The following is a 21,256-nucleotide window of genomic DNA, read 5'->3' as shown; positions in this document are numbered from 1 at the left end:
GCTGTCTATGCAAAAAGTCCTGAATTAAGTTTTTTTTTTTTTTTCCCCTTACCGTTTTGTGAAATGCATTCTGTGTTCTGATACAAAACCGTGTGGCTGGGCTTCTGTTCTTTATGGTCAAGGAAAAGACTGTCACTGCATAAATAACTTCATTAGATTAAAAAAAAAAAAACTAGATGAAATGTGTATGAAGTGGTCAGTACTTGTATGTGAAAAAACTTGTTACAAAGACGGCTTGTGTTTTCAGCTGGTGCTAGATGTGTGCGAGGGGCTCGTACCGCGCAGGAAAATGTTCTGGTTTGTAGCCGCTGCTGTTCTGTCGATAAGTTCATCAGCCAGGTGTGAAACCAACCCTTCTCTTTTACCGAGCGTGCTTTGAAGGTTTCCCCTCACGGGTGAGGGTGCCTGGAGGAAGGCTGCTTCATCAGCAAGGTGAGTGAAAATTCACAGCCGTCGGTCATCGTGTTCCTAAAAGCTTTCAGGGTGAAACCCCTTTTTTTTTTTTTTCTGTCTAGCTGTTCAGAGAAAGCTTCCCTTTGGAGCTGCAGAATCCAGCCACCAGCAGCAGCACCAGGGGAAATGCCTCGTTGGTTTCTGATGGCAGCAGTTTGCATCCCAAAGGGCTTCCTGGCGCTGGCAGCCCAGAGGTGGTGTTTGCCCTGGTCAGGGCTGATGTGGGCAGTTATTTCCAGCTGTGCCACTGGATTCAGAGGGGGTGATACCGCTGAGCTGTAATCTGCCTTTATCGTCACCTGGTGAATGCGGTGATTTGTGCAGAAGCTTTATTTGCGAAATACCAGGTTTTAGATCGAGCCTAAGCTATAGGAGGGTATACGAAGAGGACTAGCAAGTCCAAAGTCATCCAGCTTTGAACAATCAGCAGATATTTCTAGCACTCAAAGATAGCCTTTTAAATTAATTTTTTTAATGCGTAGTGTTTTGCTGGCGTCAAAAAGCCATGAGAAAGCAACTAGTGTTTTTTATTAGCTTTGTCCAGTCTCCTATACGAATGTAATGTGCTTTCATTTGCGTACACAGGTATCTGCGTGCACCAGCTTCCACAAGTCAGTCTCGAAGAAAAGGCTTCTTGTAAAACTCCATTGAAGTTACGGCAGGAGTGGAGAGTAAGAAGAAGGAATTTAATGACTGGAAAGCTCCCTGGCCTGAACAATACAATTGATAAGTAGCATGGATTGTTAGATAGTTAATATCTATTACAATCGCTCTTTAATATGAGGTTTCCTCTGTCTTTTTGCTTTTCCCTGCAGCAGGGGTAAAATAACGCCCTTGAAATTAGCTGTAATGGTATATAACGTCAGAATGGTTTTTATTTTTATTATTTTTTTAAAGGTATTATTTTGAACTTCTGTTTTGCTGGTAAGTGAGGACTAGCCAGCTGTTTTCTACTTGGGAGACGTGAGAGTTAGGGTGAGTGCTGCAGGAACAAGGCAGAACTCAGAAAAAAGAGTGCCCGGAGGGTGAGCAGATGGGCACAGTAACCAATATTTGCTGGTTTATTGACTTTTTTTCCACTAAATGTTTGGCAAGCGGTTGGGAGGAGTCATCATCTGGAGGTGTGTCTGTATTCTGACCACGAGATAGGACTGCAACCTCTGGCCAGTGCTCAAAGTGGGGGAAGGTAGTACGTATCCCTGTATAATTTTGGGGGCATTTGTCCCAGGTTAGGTGGTCAGCGGGGAGAGGGAGGAGACCTCAGTTGGATCAACACCTCCGTGAAGGGCAACTCTGCCCATCAGCTCCCAAACTGCAGGGATGAGGTGGTGGTGAAAGAGCTTGCTGTGCAGGAAGAGGCTGGTTTTTTGTGTGTGGTTTTGTTTTTTCTTTTTTTTATTATTTTTAAATTCTTCTGTTGCCTCTTTTTAAGGTATGAAGAAGCTGTTACTCCACATCTCCAACCATCAAAGAGGGAGATATGGTAACCACATAAAAATGGTCCTGGTGTTTCTAAGGTAAATGTATGTTTGTGTTCACATACGATACACATTCCTTGTTACAACAGGTCACTCAGAGGATGCGCCTGCTATAGTAAATGAGCTCTTAAAATAATTTAGTCTGGAACAGGTGTCTTACAGGCTCCTGGTCCAAAGCAAGGACAATCACACTAGATTTCTGAGGCCTGTGTGAGTCATTTGAATATCTTCACGGTGGACATTGCTCAGTCCTTCCATACCCCCTATTCCAGTCTTTGGCCACCCCTGAAATTGAAGTTTTGGCCTAATTGAGAAATTTGCCCTGATTTTCTTCATGTATCTAAAAGGAATTTTCCTTGCTGCAGTTGCAGACATTTTCCTTGCTGCAGTTGTTGCCGAATTTTCCTTGCTGCAGACCTGTTGTCTCTTGATTTTGTTGTGAACCTTCAGGAAGAGTTTGGCTGTCTTCTCTAGTATCTATTAGGCACTTGCAGACAGCTGTAGGATCTCCGTGGAGCCTTCTCTTCCTCCGGCTGCAGTATTTTCTCAGCCTTTCCTTGTGCATCGTATGCTTCAGCCTCCTAATTTGGTGGCTCTCCGCTGGACCAGATCCAGCGTGCCAACGTCTTTTTCTCTCTCCTGCTGGGGAGCCCAAAACTACACGCAATGTCCAGATGTAATCTTTCAGGTGCCTGCTGGAAGGGAACAATCACTTCCCTTGACGCTTTGGGGGCATCTTGCTAATGCAGCCCAGCGTGCAGTTAGCCCTTCCCGCTGAGCAACCTGAAATACGTCCGTGCCCGTGGCAGGGGCGTTGGACTAGGTGACCTTTAAAGGTCTTTCCCAACCCAAACCTTCCTGATTGCAGGTATACACTTCCTGCTCATCTTCATCTCATCCGTTGAGGCTTTTCCTGCAAAACTGCTCTGCAGCCAGCTGCACTTTGTACTGCTGGTCACGGCCTTTTGAGCGCAGCAGTTCAGCCAACGTTCCACCCATTTTTATAGTCCGCCTGTCCCAACAGGGCAAAAACCTTTGTAATGTCAAAGTAAACGCTGTCCGTTGCCCTGCCCTAGTCCGCAGAGCTGTTCCACTGCAGAAGGTGAGGAGATTGGCCAGGCCCAATTTGCCTTTGGTAAATCTATGCAGGTTGTTCCCAATTGTCTTGTCCTTGGTGTACCTGGACATGGCAAACCCAGGAGGACTTAAGCCATAATCTTTTTGGAGACCGGGGCATAGCTGTAACTCCCCAGATCCTTCGTCTTGTGAAGACAGGTATGACATTTGCCTTTTTGTAGACATCATGAACCTCTCCTGGCAACAGCAGAGGGAGCAGCTTTGCAGTTTCAGCATGAGCTGATACATCCCATGTAGCGAGTCCCACAGATCTGAGAATGCCCACTTTGCTCAAGTGGTCTCTGACTCAGTCTTCTGCAACACAAGTGATGTTTTTTGCCCTGGGATCTTGCTGCTTGACTCGGGAACCTGACCTCAGGAACCTCAGAGACCATGCCAGCAGTTCCCATGCAGTTCCCTTGACCTTTTCTGTGTCCTTCATCACTAGCCCCCTCTATTTGTTCCCCACAGGGTCCACGTTTTGTCTCCCTTTTGCTGCTAATATATCCGCAGAAGCCCTTCTTGAATCTTCTGGTGTTGAAAAGTGAACCTGTGTGTTGGTGGTAGATTTTATTGTTCTTGTTAGTGGCTCCTACATCCGTTTTCCCTGACATCTAAGTTTAAAAAAGCTAATTTTGCTGAGTTGCAGCAGCTGCCACTTCCCACTGCAGTAAATTAGGCTTTCAGAAGACCTCATCTTTGGAATTACAGTTCTGATCATAATGTGGATTTTAATAGTCAATTGAGATGCTTATTAAATTACAACGCTGTGCATTAGAACCATCTCAGTGCTGCTTGTAGAAATCCTGATCGTTTAGTTTTTATTAGTTTTGTGATTTAATGAACAGAAAACATTAAAACTAAAAGCCAAATGCAAAACAGCTGTATAAAAATGTTCTATAAAACTTGGTAAACTGACAGACATAGCTGTAAAAGTAATTTGCAAAGACACGGCCGCTGTCAAATGCCATTAATTTTAATAAAAAGATGAATGTCGCTATCAGTTATCTTAACAAAGAAAGTCTCTTCCTTCTTTCTTTTCCTAGGTTGGTGATATTCAGTCTGTACTTTAGCAAAGCTTATGAATGTATTTCAAAAATGATTCACTCTGTAGTGTTTTTTCATTTATTGAATAAGATACAAAGGACATTTTTTTTCATTTGACCAGACCACCATATTATATATGAGAGAATACCACGTGTGTTACGGAACAGCGAACGCTTTCCCAGTTTTTAGAATACATAAATATTAGTGCATACAGCAGTCGTGCCATTTATGTCACGGTGTGGTTCTCGCTTCTGCAGCACAGAGCGGTGGCAGCGATGCCTGAAATCACCCTTTTGTTATATTAAAGTACACGTGTAAAATGCTTTAGGCACGGGCTGTATGTGACAGTACAAATAAAGGGCAGTCGCACCTCAGCCGTCCGTTCCTCTGTGTCAAGGTGGATGACGTATCCTGAATTATTTGGGGATTTGATGTAACAGGGTGGGCCAGGAACGTGGGAGTTGCTGTGCAAGCCAGTGTTACTGGATGTTAACCAGTATTACCAGTGCTAACACGGGTAGTGTTAGCCACATCACCAGAGAAGCAATAAGTAAAAAGGAATGATTGTAAACAATGCACAGGGAGATGAGCTCTCTGAGGTTTGATTGATTCAAATTTACATGTTTAAAAATGCATATATGTACATACACACAGGTATGTATGTGTATTATGTATGTATAAAAGCATGTTAGTTCTCAAGCTTCTAAATCAGTACAGCAGAATTACTCACTACACGTTCTTTTTATTTTTTTCAGACACGAAAGCCACCTTTGCAGAAGATGATGTTAAACATATACAGGGGAAGAAATAGCTACATCACGAGGGGTCTGTGTCAGAACTGGCATGTGTAGTATTGTTCGTCTTTTGTCTTTTTGATGTCTCGTACCTGAATTTTGTCACAGGTGAAGATTTATTGGGGTTCCTGTCTCTTTGGATTGTGAAGGTAATTACAGCATATATCTGAATTATAAATAGAGCTTTCGATGCAGTTGTAATTACAACTTCTGTAATAAAACTGCTACTCTTGTTGCTTTTTTTCCTTTCCCTTGAATTTGCTTTTAGAGAGACTCTTATTAACTTTTTGTTTACCTATGACTAAGGGTTTTCCTATAGATCAGGAGTCAAAGGTCTGCTGTTACTGGCAATAAAGGGCTGTGTGCTGTCACTGCTGCCACTTGTTTTCCCCTCGTCATGCCTGCGTGCTTCCCTCTGACTACACAGAACAGTTTTGTCATATGAGAAGTGTTTTTCTGGGTTCCTGATCCTGTTTTTTCCCGCTTGTGTGAACACCCTCCCTTCTGTCACAGTCCCTGAAGGGAGTGACCAACCTCACTGAGCATGCATGGGACTGCTGGCCACATGAGCAAGAAACAGGATCGCGCTCCAGTCCGGGCAGCTGCCACAAATGACTACGTACCCTGCTGTGCTACATCTTTACTTAAGTCCTTGATAGTTTTGCCACTGAGTTTTGAAGGCATTCAGGTTTGGTTTTAGGATGCAGGTGAAGTTCGGAAGCACTTCCTATCCATGCCTTCGTTTCTGTTTGTCTGTAGAGCTAACATACTGAGGCTCAGGATGCTGACAGCCGAGGTCTTGTTTCATCAAGACACCACCTTGGATTCGAGCCCAAGCTGTTGCACAATGGACTTGAGCTTCCTAAAGTAGCTGTGGTGCACACCCCATCATCGTGAGATGGCTCGGAGCAACAGGGGACGTGCTCTCCTGGAGAACGGTACAGCAGCGGTGACGGTGCATCTTCAGGAGCAGGGCCTGGCTGCGTCGCTCATGCAGAAGAGGATTATGAAGGAATTGAGCAGGCGCTGGCATACAGTGGGTTGGCACAATAACGTCAATTCTTAGCGTAATTTCCCTCCAGTCCTGATGCTGCTACTTGGTGTATATTGCTGCAAAGTGTTTAACAGTTTTTCCCTGCAGTGCTTTGCTCTGTCCTGGTCAGACAAACGCCCCTAGCCCAGGGAGTGGAGAAGGAAGCACGATGGCTAATTCCGTCATCAGAAACCTCACCTTTCAGCTGCGCCTGCCTCACAGCATAGCACTTTAAGGGAAAGCGAGGATGAACTGATTGCCACACCGATGGCACAAGCTAGTCTAAACAGTGACACAGGGGACCTGAAGCCCACTTTGGAGGAGTGGTAAGGCTCTAAAAGGAGCACCGGCAACAGCAGGTGTGCAAAAATAACAAAAATCACCTTTTGAGCCATGCTGGAGGTGTTTTAAGTCCCTTAATATTCCCAGACTTCTCAGGTGACATGCTCACGGTGTTAGTTAAGGCAGAGGAGAGGATGCTAGGAGCAACCTACACCCATGCAGCACTTCTGAGCACGTGGACGTTTTAATGCTAAGGGCTCTTATCCTCCTACACCAGGACTTCCCTTCCAGGCTTTCTTCCTCACCCCGAACTCCCCAGGTGCAGCACTGTGACCTGCTTTGCTCCTCTTTGGCCTCTTTGCTGACTTAAAAGCACCAGAGCTGCCGCAGGAGCTGGGCAGAAAGGGCACCCAGCACAGCGTCCTGTGTCCAGTGCAGATGTGATGGAGGCTGCAAGCATTCCAGGTCTGTATCAATGCAAGTAAGGCACTTAGGAAACGCACCCTGACACGGTGTTGAGGTGACTGCGGGGCCATAAAGATCTTTGCAAACTGATTCATGGAGAAACGAGGCAAGCTCTGAAAGTCTCCTGAGAGATGGGAGCTAAAAAAAAAAAAAAAAAAGAGAATATTCCTGCCAGCCTCATCCGTGGTCTGTGACCGAGCGTGCCAAGCGCCGCTCTCTGCACAGGGCTGATTAAATCCTCGCAGCTCAGTAACTGCTGGCACAGAAAGGGAAAAACACGGGAAGGGGGGAGCGAGCAAAAAGCACGCTCGGAGCTTCCCCACGTACTTCCCAGCCTCCAGCGGGCCCTCCCACTCGCAAACCCTGCCAGGCCTTGGCTCCCTTTCTGCAGCCTCTCTGAGCATGCACGGCTGCTGGCGCATGTGCAGCCCAGGCAGCGGCTGCGGAGGGTGACGGGGCCCAGCTCCTCCCCGGGTGTTTGTAGGGTCAGGCTGCGGGACGAGCGCGATGGAGCAGCTGGGGAAGAGGTCGGGGCCGGCGGCTCGGCTGGACACCATCCTCCGGCACCTCTCGCCCCGGCTGGGGACAGCCGCTGCTCTTGTATCCTTTATGTCCGTGGGGAGGGCGGTGGGTGAGACGTTGGCCCTCTTGGGGTGGGGGCCTTTTGGATGCCCCCACCCCGCTGCGTGCGCTTTCGCACACCTAGGAGGGCTTCGGTGGTGCTCTATGAGGATGCGCAGGCACCCCGGCTGCGGAGTGGGAGCGTGTGGCAGGCAGGTAGGCAGCAGGGCAGCGCGTGTCCTGGCCGTTTGGTTTTGGGGAGTCCCGCCCCAAAAACCTCTCGCCGCCTGGAGTTTCTTCCCCGTGCCCTACAACCCGGGCACGGGGCTGTGCATCTGGTGGGCCGGCCACCTTTTGGCATCGCTCCACGGCACGTGATGTTCCGGTCAGCTTTGCCTGCTCGTTTCTCGGGGTCTGCTCATAAAACACGCTGAAAACACAACATGCATGTGCATCCTGCACCTGCCTGTGCGTCGGGAGCAGTGAGCAGGGGGATTTACCCTAAAGATTGACGTTCTGGGGGGAAAGAAACCCTGCAGGGCTTAGCAATCACACAGCAAGTCTCAGACCTTGTCGGCAGCTGCAGACCTGACCATTAGACCAGCACCAGGAAAAGCTGCAAGGTTTTGTCTGTGCTGCACTGGTGAGTGGGAAAGGATGTAGGGATTTTGAGGGCTGCCTGTCTTACCATAGATCAAAGAAACAAGACTGGGGCAGACAGTTTTCACCCTGGTCTGTTCCACGTTTCCAAAAGTTAAATGAAGACTGCCTGCTGATGCTATTTTTAAAGCTGCTGCCTTAAATTTTGCCTTTTTTTTAATAAAAAATAAACTAAATGCTGCAGATTCTCAGTAAGAGCTGAATGCTGGCAAGTTTTCTGAATTATAATAAATTAGTGAAGAGGATGTGATCAAGCAGCACATAAAAGTCTCCAAATGTATAAAAAGTATAAAGATGTACGGATAGCAGTTAACTCAGGCTGGTAAGAGACACAGGTGCAAGCAGGGGCACAAAATCAGACATAAATGCAAGGAAAAGCACCCTGGTTGTAAGGGGAGTACGTTCCTGATGGGATCCTAAAGTGTTTCCTCATTATTCTTAGGTTTACTTGTGTTTTTTCAGGCAAACCCAGGGGACCCCCCAGGTCTGTATCCAGTTTCAGGCACTGCTGTTATTAAATCTAGACATAAAGGCTGTGACATGAAGAGCTTTGGACAAAACTATGATTAAACTGGGCTGGAACAAGGAAGGTGTGTGGGTAAGGTAAATAACAGAAACTGGTAAGAACGGGTTTATTTGACATACGTTCCCTCAGTGCACCAGTTTTGTTTTAATCCCTGGCTCTGAGGAATCTGCCATGACAGTCACCTTTCCACCCCCAACAATGTCTCCTTTTACAGAGGAAGAAATACCTTGGCGGTGATACTGGTCACACCAGAGTCACAAAATAGGAAGCGGCCCCAAACCACGGGAGCTCTGAGCTGCTCTGCTGGGGTGCAGATGTGTGCAGCCACTTCTCCCTGCTTAGTAAATCCTCCGGCAGGAGTTAGCTGCCTTCTGCCAGCTCGCCCCAAGGCCCAACCTGCCCAGCCTGGAGAAGAGTGTCCTGATCTCTCTGTTTATTTAAAATGAAACCTGCACAATAGGGAGTTTAATATCATCTTGTATGTACCTAATTGCCTCCTGTAGCTGCTCTTAGGGATGGGTACGTTAGAGATTGGTGGCTATTGGTAATACTGGTGTATTGAAACCACGAGTGGGAGAGTTAGATTAGATATAAGGAAGAAAATCTTCCCTCAGAGGGCAGTGAGGCCCTGGCCCAGGCTGCCCAGAGGAGCTGTGGCTGCCCCATCCCTGGCAGTGCCCAAGGCCAGGCTGGATGGGGCTGGGGGCAGCCTGGGCTGGGGGGAGGTGTCCCTGCCCATGGCAGGGGGTGGCACTGGGGGGACTTTGAGGTCCCTTCCAGCCCAAGACATTCTATGATTCTGTGATATTTTTAAGATGACCCACGTGGTAGGATTCAGGACACGGAGACGTTCATTAACTCTATGTGTCTGAGCGTATATTCCTTAATTTGCACCCCAGACAAGCGTTCCTACTTCAGCACACGTTAGTGCTGCTCCTCAGCCAGGGAGGTTTCGGTAAGTTGTATCCTCTTTTGTAGAGAGTAGAAAAAACAAACTCTTCTGAGCTCAATTTTTGTTTCCACCCCGCACAACTTAGCTCCTGCACTGATCATCAGTCTTTGCGTAGTCCTCCATTTTGCAGGGATGTATTCTCCTGATTTAACTGTAGTTTAATAATAAAGCTTAACCCCAAATCTTGAAAACGTCCAGGCGGATAATCTGACTGTGGAGGACATTCCCACGTGCTCCTACCTCCCTGCTGAGAGCGAAGCTGCTGAGCCTTTCCCATTCAGAAGGGCACGGAGCACAGCAGCAGCTGCTTCCAGCTCTGCATGTGGCAGAGGTGCTCCACACACCGTGTTGGCTCTGCTGGGCTGAGCCATCCCTCGGGCACGGTAAATAACTGTGTGTCTGGAGAGCTGGGGTGACGTTCAAGTGCCCTGGTGCCTGCTGTGAGAGGGTTCCTCAATAATTTTCCCCCGGGGTTGGTTGGGGCCATCCGCCTCTAGCGCCGGGCGCCGATGCCATGTGCTTCGCCCTAACGCACCACCGCCTTTCTCCTGCGTGTCTCAGCTATACCCTGGACAACAACGTCCTCACCCCAGAGCAAAGGCAGTTCTATGAAGATAACGGTTATCTGCTCATTAAGAAGCTCGTTTCCGATGAGGACATTGAGCGCTTCAGGTACGGGACCCCTGGCCGAGGTGCTGATGGGTCGTGGGCACAGGGGCGAGCCTGGGGAAGTTGGACTCTCCCAAAACTAAGTGACGGGACGAGCGGGGATGGCTTTAAACTACAAGTGGGAGATTTAGATTAGCTATAAGGAAGAAAATCTTTACTCTGAGGGCGGTGAGGCCCTGGCCCAGGCTGCCCAGAGGAGCTGTGGCTGCCCCATCCCTGGCAGTGCCCAAGGCCAGGCTGGATGGGGCTTTGGGCAGCCTGGGCTGGGGGGAGGTGTCCCTGCCCATGGCAGGGGTGGCACTGGGGGGGCTTTGAGGTCCCTTCCAGCCCAAACTGTCCTGGGATCCTATGAAAACAGATGTGTGTGGTGGTGCTGGATGCAGTGTCTTTGAGGAGAGTAATTTGCCCAAATATACCTACGATGCGCTCTGTCTTCTCTCCCTCCTGCTTTGCAGGAAGGAGTTCATAAGGATCTGTAAGAAGGAGGTGAGCCTCCCGGGAGCTATGATTATGAAAAATGAGGCCCTGAAATCCGAGTATGGCCAGTCTGAAAATATAGTTAATAAAGTGCAGGACTTCCAGGAAGATGAGGAGCTCTTCAGATACTGCACCCTGCCCCAGGTAAAAATAAGTAAAAAGAAATGTAAAATAAAATAAAATATGCAGCCCTTCAGCAATCTTTTCTCTTGTCTTTCATGTTCCTTATATTTTTTTCTGTTTTCTCCCTTTTAGGTCCTCAAATACGTTGAGTGCTTCACAGGGCCAAACATAATGGCAATGCACACCATGCTGATAAACAAACTTCCAGATTCTGGTAAGGAGAACTAGGAGAAGAGAGAAATGCAGAAATCGTTTGTGTATGCTGTCTATTGAATAATGTGAGACAAACTAAAACAAAATAATTTTGTAAATTTATGAGACCACTTTGGTAACAGTTTGGGGTTTTTTTAACCTTAGCTTACTTAGATAACATTTTTTTGTATTTCAGTTTTCAGCGGATTTTGTTTGTTTGTTTTCTTGGCTGCACCAAAGTGGGCCAGCGAGCTCCCCGTTCAGCCAGCTGTGCTTGCGTAAGGGCCCACTGTTGGAAACGTGACATGCCTTTAAGCTTGACTTTTCAAACGTGGTGATAACAAGTGCTTCCTTGGACCTCGGTAAAAGGCAATAAATAGAGAGATCATCTTTTGCTCAGAGTTTCTGTACTCCTGACCTCGCTGACAGCGGCTGCATGCTCAGCGGTTTGATGTGATGATACTTGAGCAGGTGCCAAAGGAAAGAGTTTGAAGCCCGGCTTTGGCTGCTCCTGCTAGAAATTGAAATCATCATTTATACAAGGATGATGAGCAGGGAGCGTAAAGAGAACCTGACCAACCATGTTACAGTTTTCCAAAGTAGCTCTGACCCCACGTAAGCTGTTTCAGTTTAGGGAAGTTGAGACCTGAGCAGTTTCTTATGCTCGGGTGTGCAGACACACAGTATGTGGAGTTATTAAGATACTGAGCCGGTGAAAGTCATCTCCACTTGCCATCTTAGAAACGTCGCAGAAAAGCGTGTCGTTTTTGTTTGGGAATTCAACAGGAGACCATGCATTTTTAATGCAGAAGGAAAACAATCGTGGTCAAGAAATGGGAAGCTGCTCTGTAATTATAAGACCTCCACTCGGTGTTTTTGAGAGTACTTGAGGAGAGGTGCAGGTCTCAGGAGAGTTTTCTAGGCTGCCCAAATTCTAAATAATACGACAAATGAAGCAAGTAGAAACAGCCTTACTATATCTGTCCTGGGAGCAAACTCAATGGTGAAATAAATCATCAAATATGTAAAAGGTTTTGGTGCGAAAGAGGATGCTGTTTCCATTTCCATTGTAAGAGAAATAACAAGCAAACCTACAGTAATATTCTTGTTTGTTTTGACTTTAGAGGGGAAAAAAGCCTCTAGGAAGAAGGCTAGTAGGGTGCTGGGTGGACTGTCTGGGGAGATTGAAAAAAATAAAAGAGAATAAAGAGCCAAATGAACATCTGTGGAGTGCAGCATGGGCAGGGCTGATTCTACTTGCAGCACAGCGACAGATCGAGAGACTTCTTGACAGCCTTCCCGGCGCTGCTGTCTGGAGTTATTTGAAAATCTTTGTGCTGGGAAAGGTTTATGCAACACTGTGCTGGTTAAAGTTCACGAACGAGAGCAGCCGAGTGCAAGGCGAAAGCTTGGCAGGCGGGTGGTGGTGGTGGTGAAGGCCACCAAAGGAGTCTTCTGAGGAGGCCGTGTCCCGTTCGAAGAGGCTGAAGGTTTTGCCCCTGTGTTGCAGATAAGCAGACTTTTCTCCACCCCATGCATCAGGACCTGCACTATTTCCCGTTCCGGCCGGCGGACCGCATCGTGTGCTCCTGGACCGCCATGGAGAGGGCTGACGAGACCAACGGGTGCCTGGTCGTGCAGCCGGGCACGCACAAGGAGCCCCTGAAGCCTCACGCCTACCCGCAGCGGGAGGTAGAGCTGCACGGGGGGGCTCACCGCGGAGACGTGGGGCATGGGACAAAGCTGAGGTTCTCAGCAAGGGTTTTGCTGTCTTTGCAAACGCTGTCTTGTTGCTTTGTGGGAGAGTGCCTTTGTTTGCCTCACTGGGCAGATTTGCTCCTGTTCCCAGCTTCACCCAAAGCCTTTTGGAGTGAGGTTGCCCTGGTTCTTCATTAGAGGAAAGTAACACCTGGTAAATCACGGCATAGTATTGGTGTACTTTCAAGAATACCCCTCTAGCTCTATACCTAGACGCTGGAGGGGATCCTTTTCTGGAGCTGAACTTGCACCATAGTTTGGGGCCAGGGGCTGGGGCCCCTGAATTGTCCGTCACGTTGTGGCATAGCTGCCTAAACACGTGCAACCATTTTCCAGTGCCCTTGCCAAGTCTGAGGATTCTCTCTCCTCCCGAGAATTTGTTCCTGCTTGCAGAGCTCGTGTGCTTTGCTGTAGGAGCAAAACGGGATAGTAATTAAAAGGCTGGGATTAAATACCTAATGTTACCTTCCTGTTAAGAACGGGTATTTCCTAGCCTGACCCAGCACTGATGGTGGCTAAATGGGGAGCAGAAAGCTGGACCCCAGAGGTGGCATCTCTTGTGGGATTCCCTGGTGCCCTTCTCCGTTCTCTCCAGTGGAGAAACCTTCTTAATTGTCATCCGGCTTCAGAAAACAGAAAAAAAAATATGATTTTGCTGTACCTCAGGCTTGTAGTAGCAAGACTTGTAGGCATGCAGGCGGGCTCTCAGCTGGCCATACCAAATAACCTTCCCGGAGGAACGCAGGTCAGGAGCTGTCTCCACCGTTCCCTGCACTGAGAATCTCCACTTGCTCCAATTTTAACTGAGTGATTTCAACTCAGCATTTTTTTTATTTTTTTTTCCCCTAGGGTAAGACAAACAAGCTTTTCCACGGGATTATCGATTACGACGAGAACGGTCCCAAGGTTCACCTTGTCATGGAGAAGGGAGACACGGTGTTCTTCCATCCGCTGCTCATTCACGGCTCTGGGATAAACAGGACGTCGGGTTTCCGAAAGGTAGGAAACCATGCCTTGCTGTACCTGCTGATATTTTTGTTTGCTTGCTTGCTTGCAACTGATCAAAATAATACCCGGCACCCCAAGCTCATGAATATCTGATGAGCTTTTAAAGGTGGTTTTTAACTTCCTGGTATACTTTTGCTGTCTCTCTCTGATTTTCTTCCTTTTTAACATCTCTGTGTTTTGGGAGAAGAGCATGCTGTGGGGCTGTTTGAGAAAAACCAGAGCAGGAGCAGAAATTAGGTGTTGAATCTCTGGTTGAAGTGTTTAGAAATCTGTGGGATGGTGAGCTTAGTGCTGCTCTCTCATTTCCAGGGTGGCCAGAAACATCCTGCCTAACGCTGGTGGGGGGACGCAGAGGGATGGAAGCGATGGGAGTGGAGCTCTTCCTGGGGCTGGGGGAATGCTTTGTGAGGAGGGGAGAAAGACGAGCATGTGTGTGAGCAGGAATATTTCTCCAGGGAAACCCTTGCAGGAGTTCTCTGAATGGAGGAAGGAACTTGCAGAGTTGGTCTGTAAGGAAAGAGTGCGGTGCCTACGACCAGGGATACAGGAGTATTTTTTCCATTTGTTATTTGTAGCCAGGGCAGTAGTGTGATGCCCAATTTCCTCCCACAGAGTATAAGCTGCCACTTTGCCAGCTCGGAGGGCTACTACATCGATGTCAAGAACACGATCCAAGAAGACCTGGAGAAAGAACTGCAAGAAATGGTACAAAAGAAATACAGCTTGCCTTCAATGAAACTCAGGGTAAGACTTTGGTGTGTTCCTTGTTACAATCCTCTTCGGTTCCCTTTTCTACGTACCTCTTGTATGGCAGTTTTGTGGTTTTGCTACTCCCAGTTTCACAGGTGAAGCTATGCCAAGCAGAGGTGCTTGGCAAAATAAAAGATCTCATATTCTGAGGATGGTTGCAGGCTTTTTTTTTGGCCTTTGTGCTCTTAAGGCTGCTTCTTGCTGCCTAGCTACCTGTGCTGGAGAAACGGCCTCGCTCCCTAGGCAGCTCTTTCGTGTTGGTTGAGCTCTAGCAGTTCCTCCTCCAGCTCTGCTCACCAAAGTGGATTTTGTGAACGTGCCTTGGTCCCTCTCAGCAAGGTGGGAAGGTGCAGACCACGTCAGGACTTCTTCAGGTGGCTGCAACCGGAGTCGTGTAAGTGAGGAGGAGCTCTGGGCTCTGCCGTAGTGATGGCTCTGCTCTTCTCACACCATCCAAGGGGGTCTGGGCTCTCTGACAAGACGCCTGGCTTTGCCCCACTGGGTAGCAGTAGGGAGGGCTAACGTGGCAAGGCAGGAACGGGGGCACTTTATGCAAGCTTTACCCTTTGCTGCATCTCCTGGTTCCAGGTTTGCTGAACCAGAGCCCTTGGCAGCTGTGTTTGGACTGCAGGATGTAAACAGGAAGATGTAGCGATCTCTTGTCCCAAATTCACAATAACTAGGAGGTGCAATGATAAATTCTGTGCTTGTCTCCATCTGGCATGTCCCCAGCTCTTATGGTTTCAACTCCTGATGGCAGGTGGATTTTCCTTTTAAAACAAGTGGCCGCATCTGACTGCAAAAGTTGACAGATTGTTTTTTGGTTAAGTATAATCCCACATCAATTGTTCAGACTTGAGGCAAAAGCAGGGATGTAGGCAGCATTATATATCTGCCACAAACAGAAGAGAAAAAAAAAAGAGATGAATGTAACATTCTTGCAATAAATAATTGAAACCGTTGTGTAAAATATAAAACAAATCTAAATTCTCCAGGGATTAAGCGCCTGAAAGAAGAACAAACCTTATTACAGGGGCTGAATGTTTCCAAGTGTTCTGAATTTCTTTATCCACAGCAGTTCCCAGACAGATACACATCCAGTACCAAGGCCAGGTGTAATAGGCAGTGAGTTCCTTTTGAAGTTACTCAATACCTAGGGCATTATGGAGCAGAGGGCTTTCTTTTTCACCTTTGGTTGCGTTGTTTTTTTCTCCACGGTGTGCCGAGGTACGGCTGGGTATCGGGTCTTATTTTGTAACCCTGGACTTGCAGATTGTCTGTGAAGTTACAGCTGCTTGACTTTTGATTCCTGGAGTTAGTAGGTAGGCAGTGAAATCCGAAGTTCCTTCTTGGGAGTGGAAATCAGTGTGTGCCCACGTGTGCCTTAGATGAGTCTATGTGTTTTCTTGTAGCGTTATAATTTCTTTAACCAGAGTTGGAGCTTCTTCCCGAGGAGGAGTGCTCGGGTCTTATATTTTACCTTCCCGAGACCAATGATGAGAACTAAGCAATCCTCAGACAGGGAAACCAAGATAGGAACTTGCCCAAGGCTTACCTTCTTGAAGCGGTCTTTTCCTTTGCTTTACAGTCCGCAGCGATGTCCGCTCGCCACCCCGTTTCTGGCAAAGGGATCGTATTCATGTCATCACTGTTATTTCCTGCTGGGCTCTGCTGCACAGAGCAAGTCGCTTGCTCGCGTGTAGCAGCATGCGATAGGCAGTCAGTCCCTGAGCTTCTCCGGTCACCCAGGGGTGCACAAGGGAGGCATTGTGTGTGCCAGCACGCTAGGACGACTTCTGCAAGGATAATATTCGCTGTGCTGCTTGTTTCCTTCCAGAACTGAACTGCGGGCAGCTCGCAGGCCGTGCCAGACCTGCCAGTGGAGTGGAGGCTGTGCCTTTTTCCCAGTTCTGGCTGTTTTGCTTCTTGATATTTAGGATTTGAAAGGATATTCAGTAAGGTTCGTGGTGTGTTTTTTTTCCTTTGTCCCATTTTTTGTTTTGAAGGATATCTGGAACTTCCGAGCACGGCTTGTGCAAGGGGAAAGGATTAATCTGTAGAAGAACATCTGAGGACCAGGATGGAAAACATCTGTCCAAGTCTGAGCGCCTCTGAGGGGAGAGAGCAGCAGAGTTGTGTGCGCCTTGGTGACCCGCGTATCGGTAACTCAGCCAAACGCTGCACCGCAAAACCTTTTTATGCTAATGCAAAATAATCGCACTGAGGTTGAACAGCTGATGTACGTCAAAGAAAACCTAACCTAGGAAAACAGAGATTTGCTGTGGTTATTTTAGCCAATCAAAGAATGATGGTCTTTAAAGAGCACCTTGATTTGTTGATGTTTTCACTCTTTGGTTTTTAAAAGTTTCTCTGGCGACGTACCTTCGAGCTGACGCTATATTAATAATAAGATTTTTATGCAAGGGTACGTTATTTTAAAGTGCCTGACTTCTTTTTTCTATGCAAAGTAAGCACACGGAATCGGTTTCATACAGACCCTCAGTACGTGCTTACGTGGGAAGTCATTAGAACAGCTGATGGAGATGGAGATAGTGACACCAGCAGAAGGGAGCTGTGCAAGGAACTGGGCAAAGGCAAAGCAGCAGCCACTTGCGTAGGGAAAGGGAATTCAGGGGCTGGAACGTGATCACTGGTGGAGTTCTCCAGACGTGGCCTGGTGCGGTCTGCTAGCCAGCTGAGCAGCACCGGCACAAGATAAATGTGTGGTTAATAGGGTTGGGAACGGCCGGGCCGGCCAAGCAGCCTCCTGGCGGCCTTGCACAACGATTTGGGGCTGTGTGAAACGAGGGGGGAGCCCTCCTCCGAGTCGGGCAGGTCTGGAAAAAGTGCCTGTTGGTGTTGGCTGGTCGGGAGGTGGTTGGGCACTCCTCAGGATGCACTGGGTGGACTGACGTGCTCTGACACAACCCTCTCACTTTGCACTCTGTTTTTCCTTGACTTCTGAAAGATTCTTTTGCTTTCAGACTCTATTGTTTTGGAAATACTTATTAAATTAGAGCAAAACTATATTCGGAGGCTATGTGGTATTACTTCTGCCGTTCGGAAACCCCGGTGTTGCGTGTAGTTGTACATCCCAGTATAAAATTGGTGTCCTCAGCTCTTTTCCACTCAGCCCTTCCGTCTGAAGAAACAGCACCGAAGTGTCCCTCTGCCTTTCTCCCCTGGGAGGCTGCAGGGTCGTCCTCTCGTGTCCAAGGCAGTCCAAGGGCCAGGCCGCACGGATGTCCTGTCGTGGCTTCTTCTGCTCTGCTGCCCCGCGGGCAGAAGGATGCTCAGGCAAGGCAGATCAGGTGCAGCCTGTCCTCGACCCGCAACACTCAAACCCTTCTCACCCTGGAGGCTGCCCAGGCAAGAGCCCAGGGCGTGAAGCTGTTGCAGCTTGCTGACTGCGAACTGTCAGAGCCTGGTAGCAAAGGGCCAGGCGGGGCAGAGCCGTGCTGCGCAGCCAGCGGTGGTGGCAGGGCTGGCTCCTCCTGGCTCTGCTCTAAACGCTGCTCATGTCTTTGCTCACAGGCAGTCGTCAAACAGCTGAAGTCCAAAGAAAGATTGGGGATTTCTTCCTCTTCCTACAGGGTCTGTGGGTTTGCTGTTTGTGTGCGTGGTTTCTGAACGCGTGCTCTGTGTAACCCCGGCACCGATCCCTCTCTGAGGGCGCTGTGCCACGATGCCTCGCCGGACCCGGACCTTCTCGACCTGGCCTTTGCATGCTGCATGGGCCTGAGAAAGATTTCCAGTGGGTTGGAGGCTCCGCTCAGCCCAGCTGCTGCTCTCGGGGGGGATTTCTGTCCTGTTCCTGACACAGGATCAAGGGAGACCTCGCTGCCTGGTGCTGCTCATGCAGCTGAGCTGGCTGCAGAGGGAGCTGCGACCACAGAGGAGATCTACAGGTGTCCCACGGATTCACAGAGCTTTTGAGGTTTCCCTTTCTACAACTGGGAGAGAGAGGGGAAGGAAGAGCTTTGGCTTTGTTTTTAAAAATGGGTGCATCTCTGCCTAGGGGCTTAAATCTCCTTCAGAGGAACAAACCTGTCAAAGCCCTCACAGACTGCATGAACGCAGCAGTCGATGAGAGACTCGTGTGCTCACTCCCTCCTGCAACCAGCCAAGCACACGCCAGAGCCTGGGGAGGACAAACCTGAGGCGAGCTCGCCTCTGTGGGCAAACCCTCACACTGCAAAGCAGTCGGATCCCTCAGTCTCTTGACTCAGTCTCTTTTTTTTAGGCTTTTTTTTAAGGGAATACAAAAACAAAATCCACAGCCCTGTCTCTTTCAGGGTCTGGCTTCCTTGCAGTGCAGTGCTTCTGGCAGCGGCTTGCTCTGGCACTTTCATACATGATTTAGAAACTTTCTCTAAATGAAGCGTGAGCTCTGAAAGTGATTTTAATTAGGCTGTTTTTAGTCAAGTCTCATTGATTTGCCTCAGTTTACTCTTAGGAAGCTATTTGTAACCTCCTTCTTTCCAGCCAAGCCTCACTTGAAAAGCTGGAGAATATCTGGCAGCAGATCCCAGCCCCTGTGCCCAGGACGGGGACACAGACCTCTGCAGTTTAGGGTGGAGAGGGCACGGAGCAGCACAAGGCATCACTGCCTGCGCCTGCTGCAGTCCCCACAGAAAGCATCAGCTCCTGCAGGATTTCACAGAAAAGAAGCTGAGTTTGTGGGCAGAGCTGAGCGGGACATGCAAGGGAGGTGACTGCAGAGGAGCTGTGGCCACAGGAGAGTTTCACAGTTTTATTAGCCTTGGTCCCAAGCTAACACTTCTCCTTTGACTTACCACCAAAGAGAGGAAAAGCAATAATTACCCAAGCCACCCGCCCCCCCCCCCCCCCCAATTTTTTGAGGAAGGCTCAGCGGCAGTGAGGCCACCAGCACTTAACAGAGCTCTCAGAAAACATTTGGCTCGCCTTGCACACCCTTAGGATTGCATCCTCTGGATGCTGTTTTGAGGAGCTGATTGTTTAGGGCTGGTAGAAAGGAAGCCAAGTGCTGGGCACCAACAAATTTTCACTTACCCAGCTGTCTGCACTTGCCAGAAGCCCCACTGTTTAAGACACTTTGTGTGTCCTAAGCACTTGAAATCACTTTTCTGGGGAGCTTAGTAAATGAAAATAAATGAAGAGAAGGTCCTTTGCTTAGTGTTTGAGTGTGATTTTTCCAGACCAAGAGGTCAGACACAGCAAATTTAGCCTGTAACTCCTGCCCTCCCTGACAGTTGTTGCGTGCTCAGCGCTTTGATATGAAGACACTTGTCCAGGTGCCAAAGGAGGGATTTTGAAGCCTGGTTTTGGCTCCTACTGCTGCAGATCAAAGTCTTACTTCGGGGGGAAAAAAAAGGAAGCTTAATTAACTATATTACAGGTTTTCAAAGCAGATTTGACTATTCAAAAGCGTTTGTAGTTTAGCAAAGTTGAACCCCACACTGTTTCCCATTCGGAGGTACCCAGACTCTGCGCAGGCATGCCGAGCGCTGAGTTATTAAAACACAGTTTGTTGGTGTCATTCCCAGCAACTCCACAGAGCAGCTGCGGCCAGCACAGAGCCAAGCCTGGGCTTTTACTGGGCCTCAGAGCGAGATTTAAACTGGTTTGGGCTCAGAGCTGTGTCAGCAAAGAGCACGCTTAGAGGCAGGGCTTCCCCTACAGCTTTGGAGCAGCTTCTGAAGCCATGGTGCCATGATGGGTGATTTACTGTGGAAACTCCGTGTCCCATCTGAAGCGGATGAAGAGCTTCTCCAGTGCAGCTCCCCATGTTCCAGGTAGGCTGAGTTCAACGGCTGCCTGGTGCACAAGGAGCCCCTGAAGCCTCACGCCCACCCACAGTGGCATTTTTCTCTATTATTTTTCACTATTTTTGCCACATCTGAACGTTTTCTCCTCTAAATTCATTCCTGCCTTGCAAGTATACATATTGCCTGTAGGAGAACAATTGGCTGATAAAGAATTGAGCAGAATTTAATTTCAAGCTCTACCTTTGTCCCTTAGGATGCTTCCTGACCTGGCCCAGTGTTGGAGGTGGCCTCACTTGGAGCAGGAGGCTGGACCGAACACCCCAGGGGTGCTGTAACACCCTCTGTGCTCTTCTCCATTTCCTCCAACGGAGAAAAGTTGTGAAATGTTTGAATTCAGCTTCAGAAAGCAGGCAAAGTTAGTTAGCTGTGAGATGAGAATTTCTCCTGGTAGTTTCAGGTCAAAAAGAAAGGGGTAGGAACCCACCTCTGCCTGCAGCTTCAGTATTAGGTCAGTCGATAAAACTACGGGCATTGAACTGCTTACCCAGGACCTGGTTACGAGACCAGTGGGCTGACGGGGCTGCCTGGGCACAGCGGGTAGGAATCCTTACTGAACAGCCGCATCTCCTCCGACTGCTGGTTTAGTCGCTGATAATCTGAGCCCAAGCGGGCAGATATTGCTCTAGGTCACGCACACGCAGTGGTCTCTGTAACCAGTGAGGTGGCTGGTGATGCCTGGCTTCTTCACACTGTCACTCTGTCAGCTGGGAGGGCTGCTATGCTGCTGCCAAGAACACGAGCCAAGAGGACCTGGAGAGAGGAAGAGTTTAAATATAAATAAAATAAATATAGATATATTAATAAAGTATATAAATATTAATATAAAGTGACAAATAGATTGCACAGTAACCTTAAATCACGACCTTACGCTGTAACTGGCAAACCTTTTCGGCCTTTGTCGTAAGACTGCTTCTTGCTGCCTGTGCCCGAGGGGTGCCCCTGCTGTCCCCGCAGCCCCCTCTGGGCTCTGGAACGGAGCTGGGGGGCTCGGCAGGTTCCTCCTCCAGCTCTGCTCACCAGCGGAGCTGCCAAGAAGGATTTTGTCAGCACCCCGTGGTGCCGTTCAGTGCGAATCGGACCCAGATCGTGTCAACTTTTTCCA

The 21,256-nt window shown here is 48.6% G+C and overlaps 2 protein-coding genes across 9 annotated transcripts in view; one reads left to right on the top strand and one right to left on the bottom strand.

Annotated features, from left to right (window-relative positions):
• Positions 1-7,021: 7,021 nt before the first annotated feature.
• PHYH (phytanoyl-CoA 2-hydroxylase) lies at positions 7,022-17,371 on the top strand. Its single transcript, XM_080605804.1, has 9 exons — positions 7,022-7,268; positions 9,315-9,370; positions 9,929-10,039; positions 10,492-10,657; positions 10,769-10,850; positions 12,339-12,520; positions 13,436-13,585; positions 14,207-14,338; positions 16,351-17,371. The coding sequence occupies exons 1-9, from the start codon at positions 7,176-7,178 to the stop codon at positions 16,402-16,404; spliced, it is 1,026 nt and encodes a 341-aa protein (XP_080461930.1). The 5' UTR covers positions 7,022-7,175; the 3' UTR covers positions 16,405-17,371.
• MCM10 (minichromosome maintenance 10 replication initiation factor) overlaps positions 16,557-21,256 on the bottom strand; it is a 23,570-nt gene continuing 18,870 nt past the window's right edge. For all 8 annotated transcript variants that reach the window (XM_080605618.1, XM_080605620.1, XM_080605617.1 and 5 more), the window contains one exon: positions 16,557-20,904. The gene's annotated coding sequence lies outside the window, so the exon portion shown is untranslated. The remainder of the gene's footprint in view (positions 20,905-21,256) is intronic.

This window comes from Anser brachyrhynchus, assembly GCF_964034855.1.
Source record: "Anser brachyrhynchus genome assembly, chromosome: 1".
NCBI lineage: Eukaryota > Metazoa > Chordata > Aves > Anseriformes > Anatidae > Anser > Anser brachyrhynchus.
This window is presented reverse-complemented; position numbering and strand designations above follow the sequence as displayed.

What these genes read in the sequence shown, in the direction of transcription:
- PHYH (XM_080605804.1), top strand. Translation starts at nt 7,176, where the DNA reads ATGGAGCAGCTGGGGAAGAGGTCGGGGCCGGCGGCTCGGCTGGACACC. An exon ending in CCTCAGCCAGGGAGGTTTCG is followed by an intron (nt 9,371 to 9,928) that starts GTAAGTTGTATC and finishes TGCGTGTCTCAG; the next exon opens with CTATACCCTGGACAACAACG. An exon ending in TGCCTTCAATGAAACTCAGG is followed by an intron (nt 14,339 to 16,350) that starts GTAAGACTTTGG and finishes TTTGTTTTGAAG; the next exon opens with GATATCTGGAACTTCCGAGC.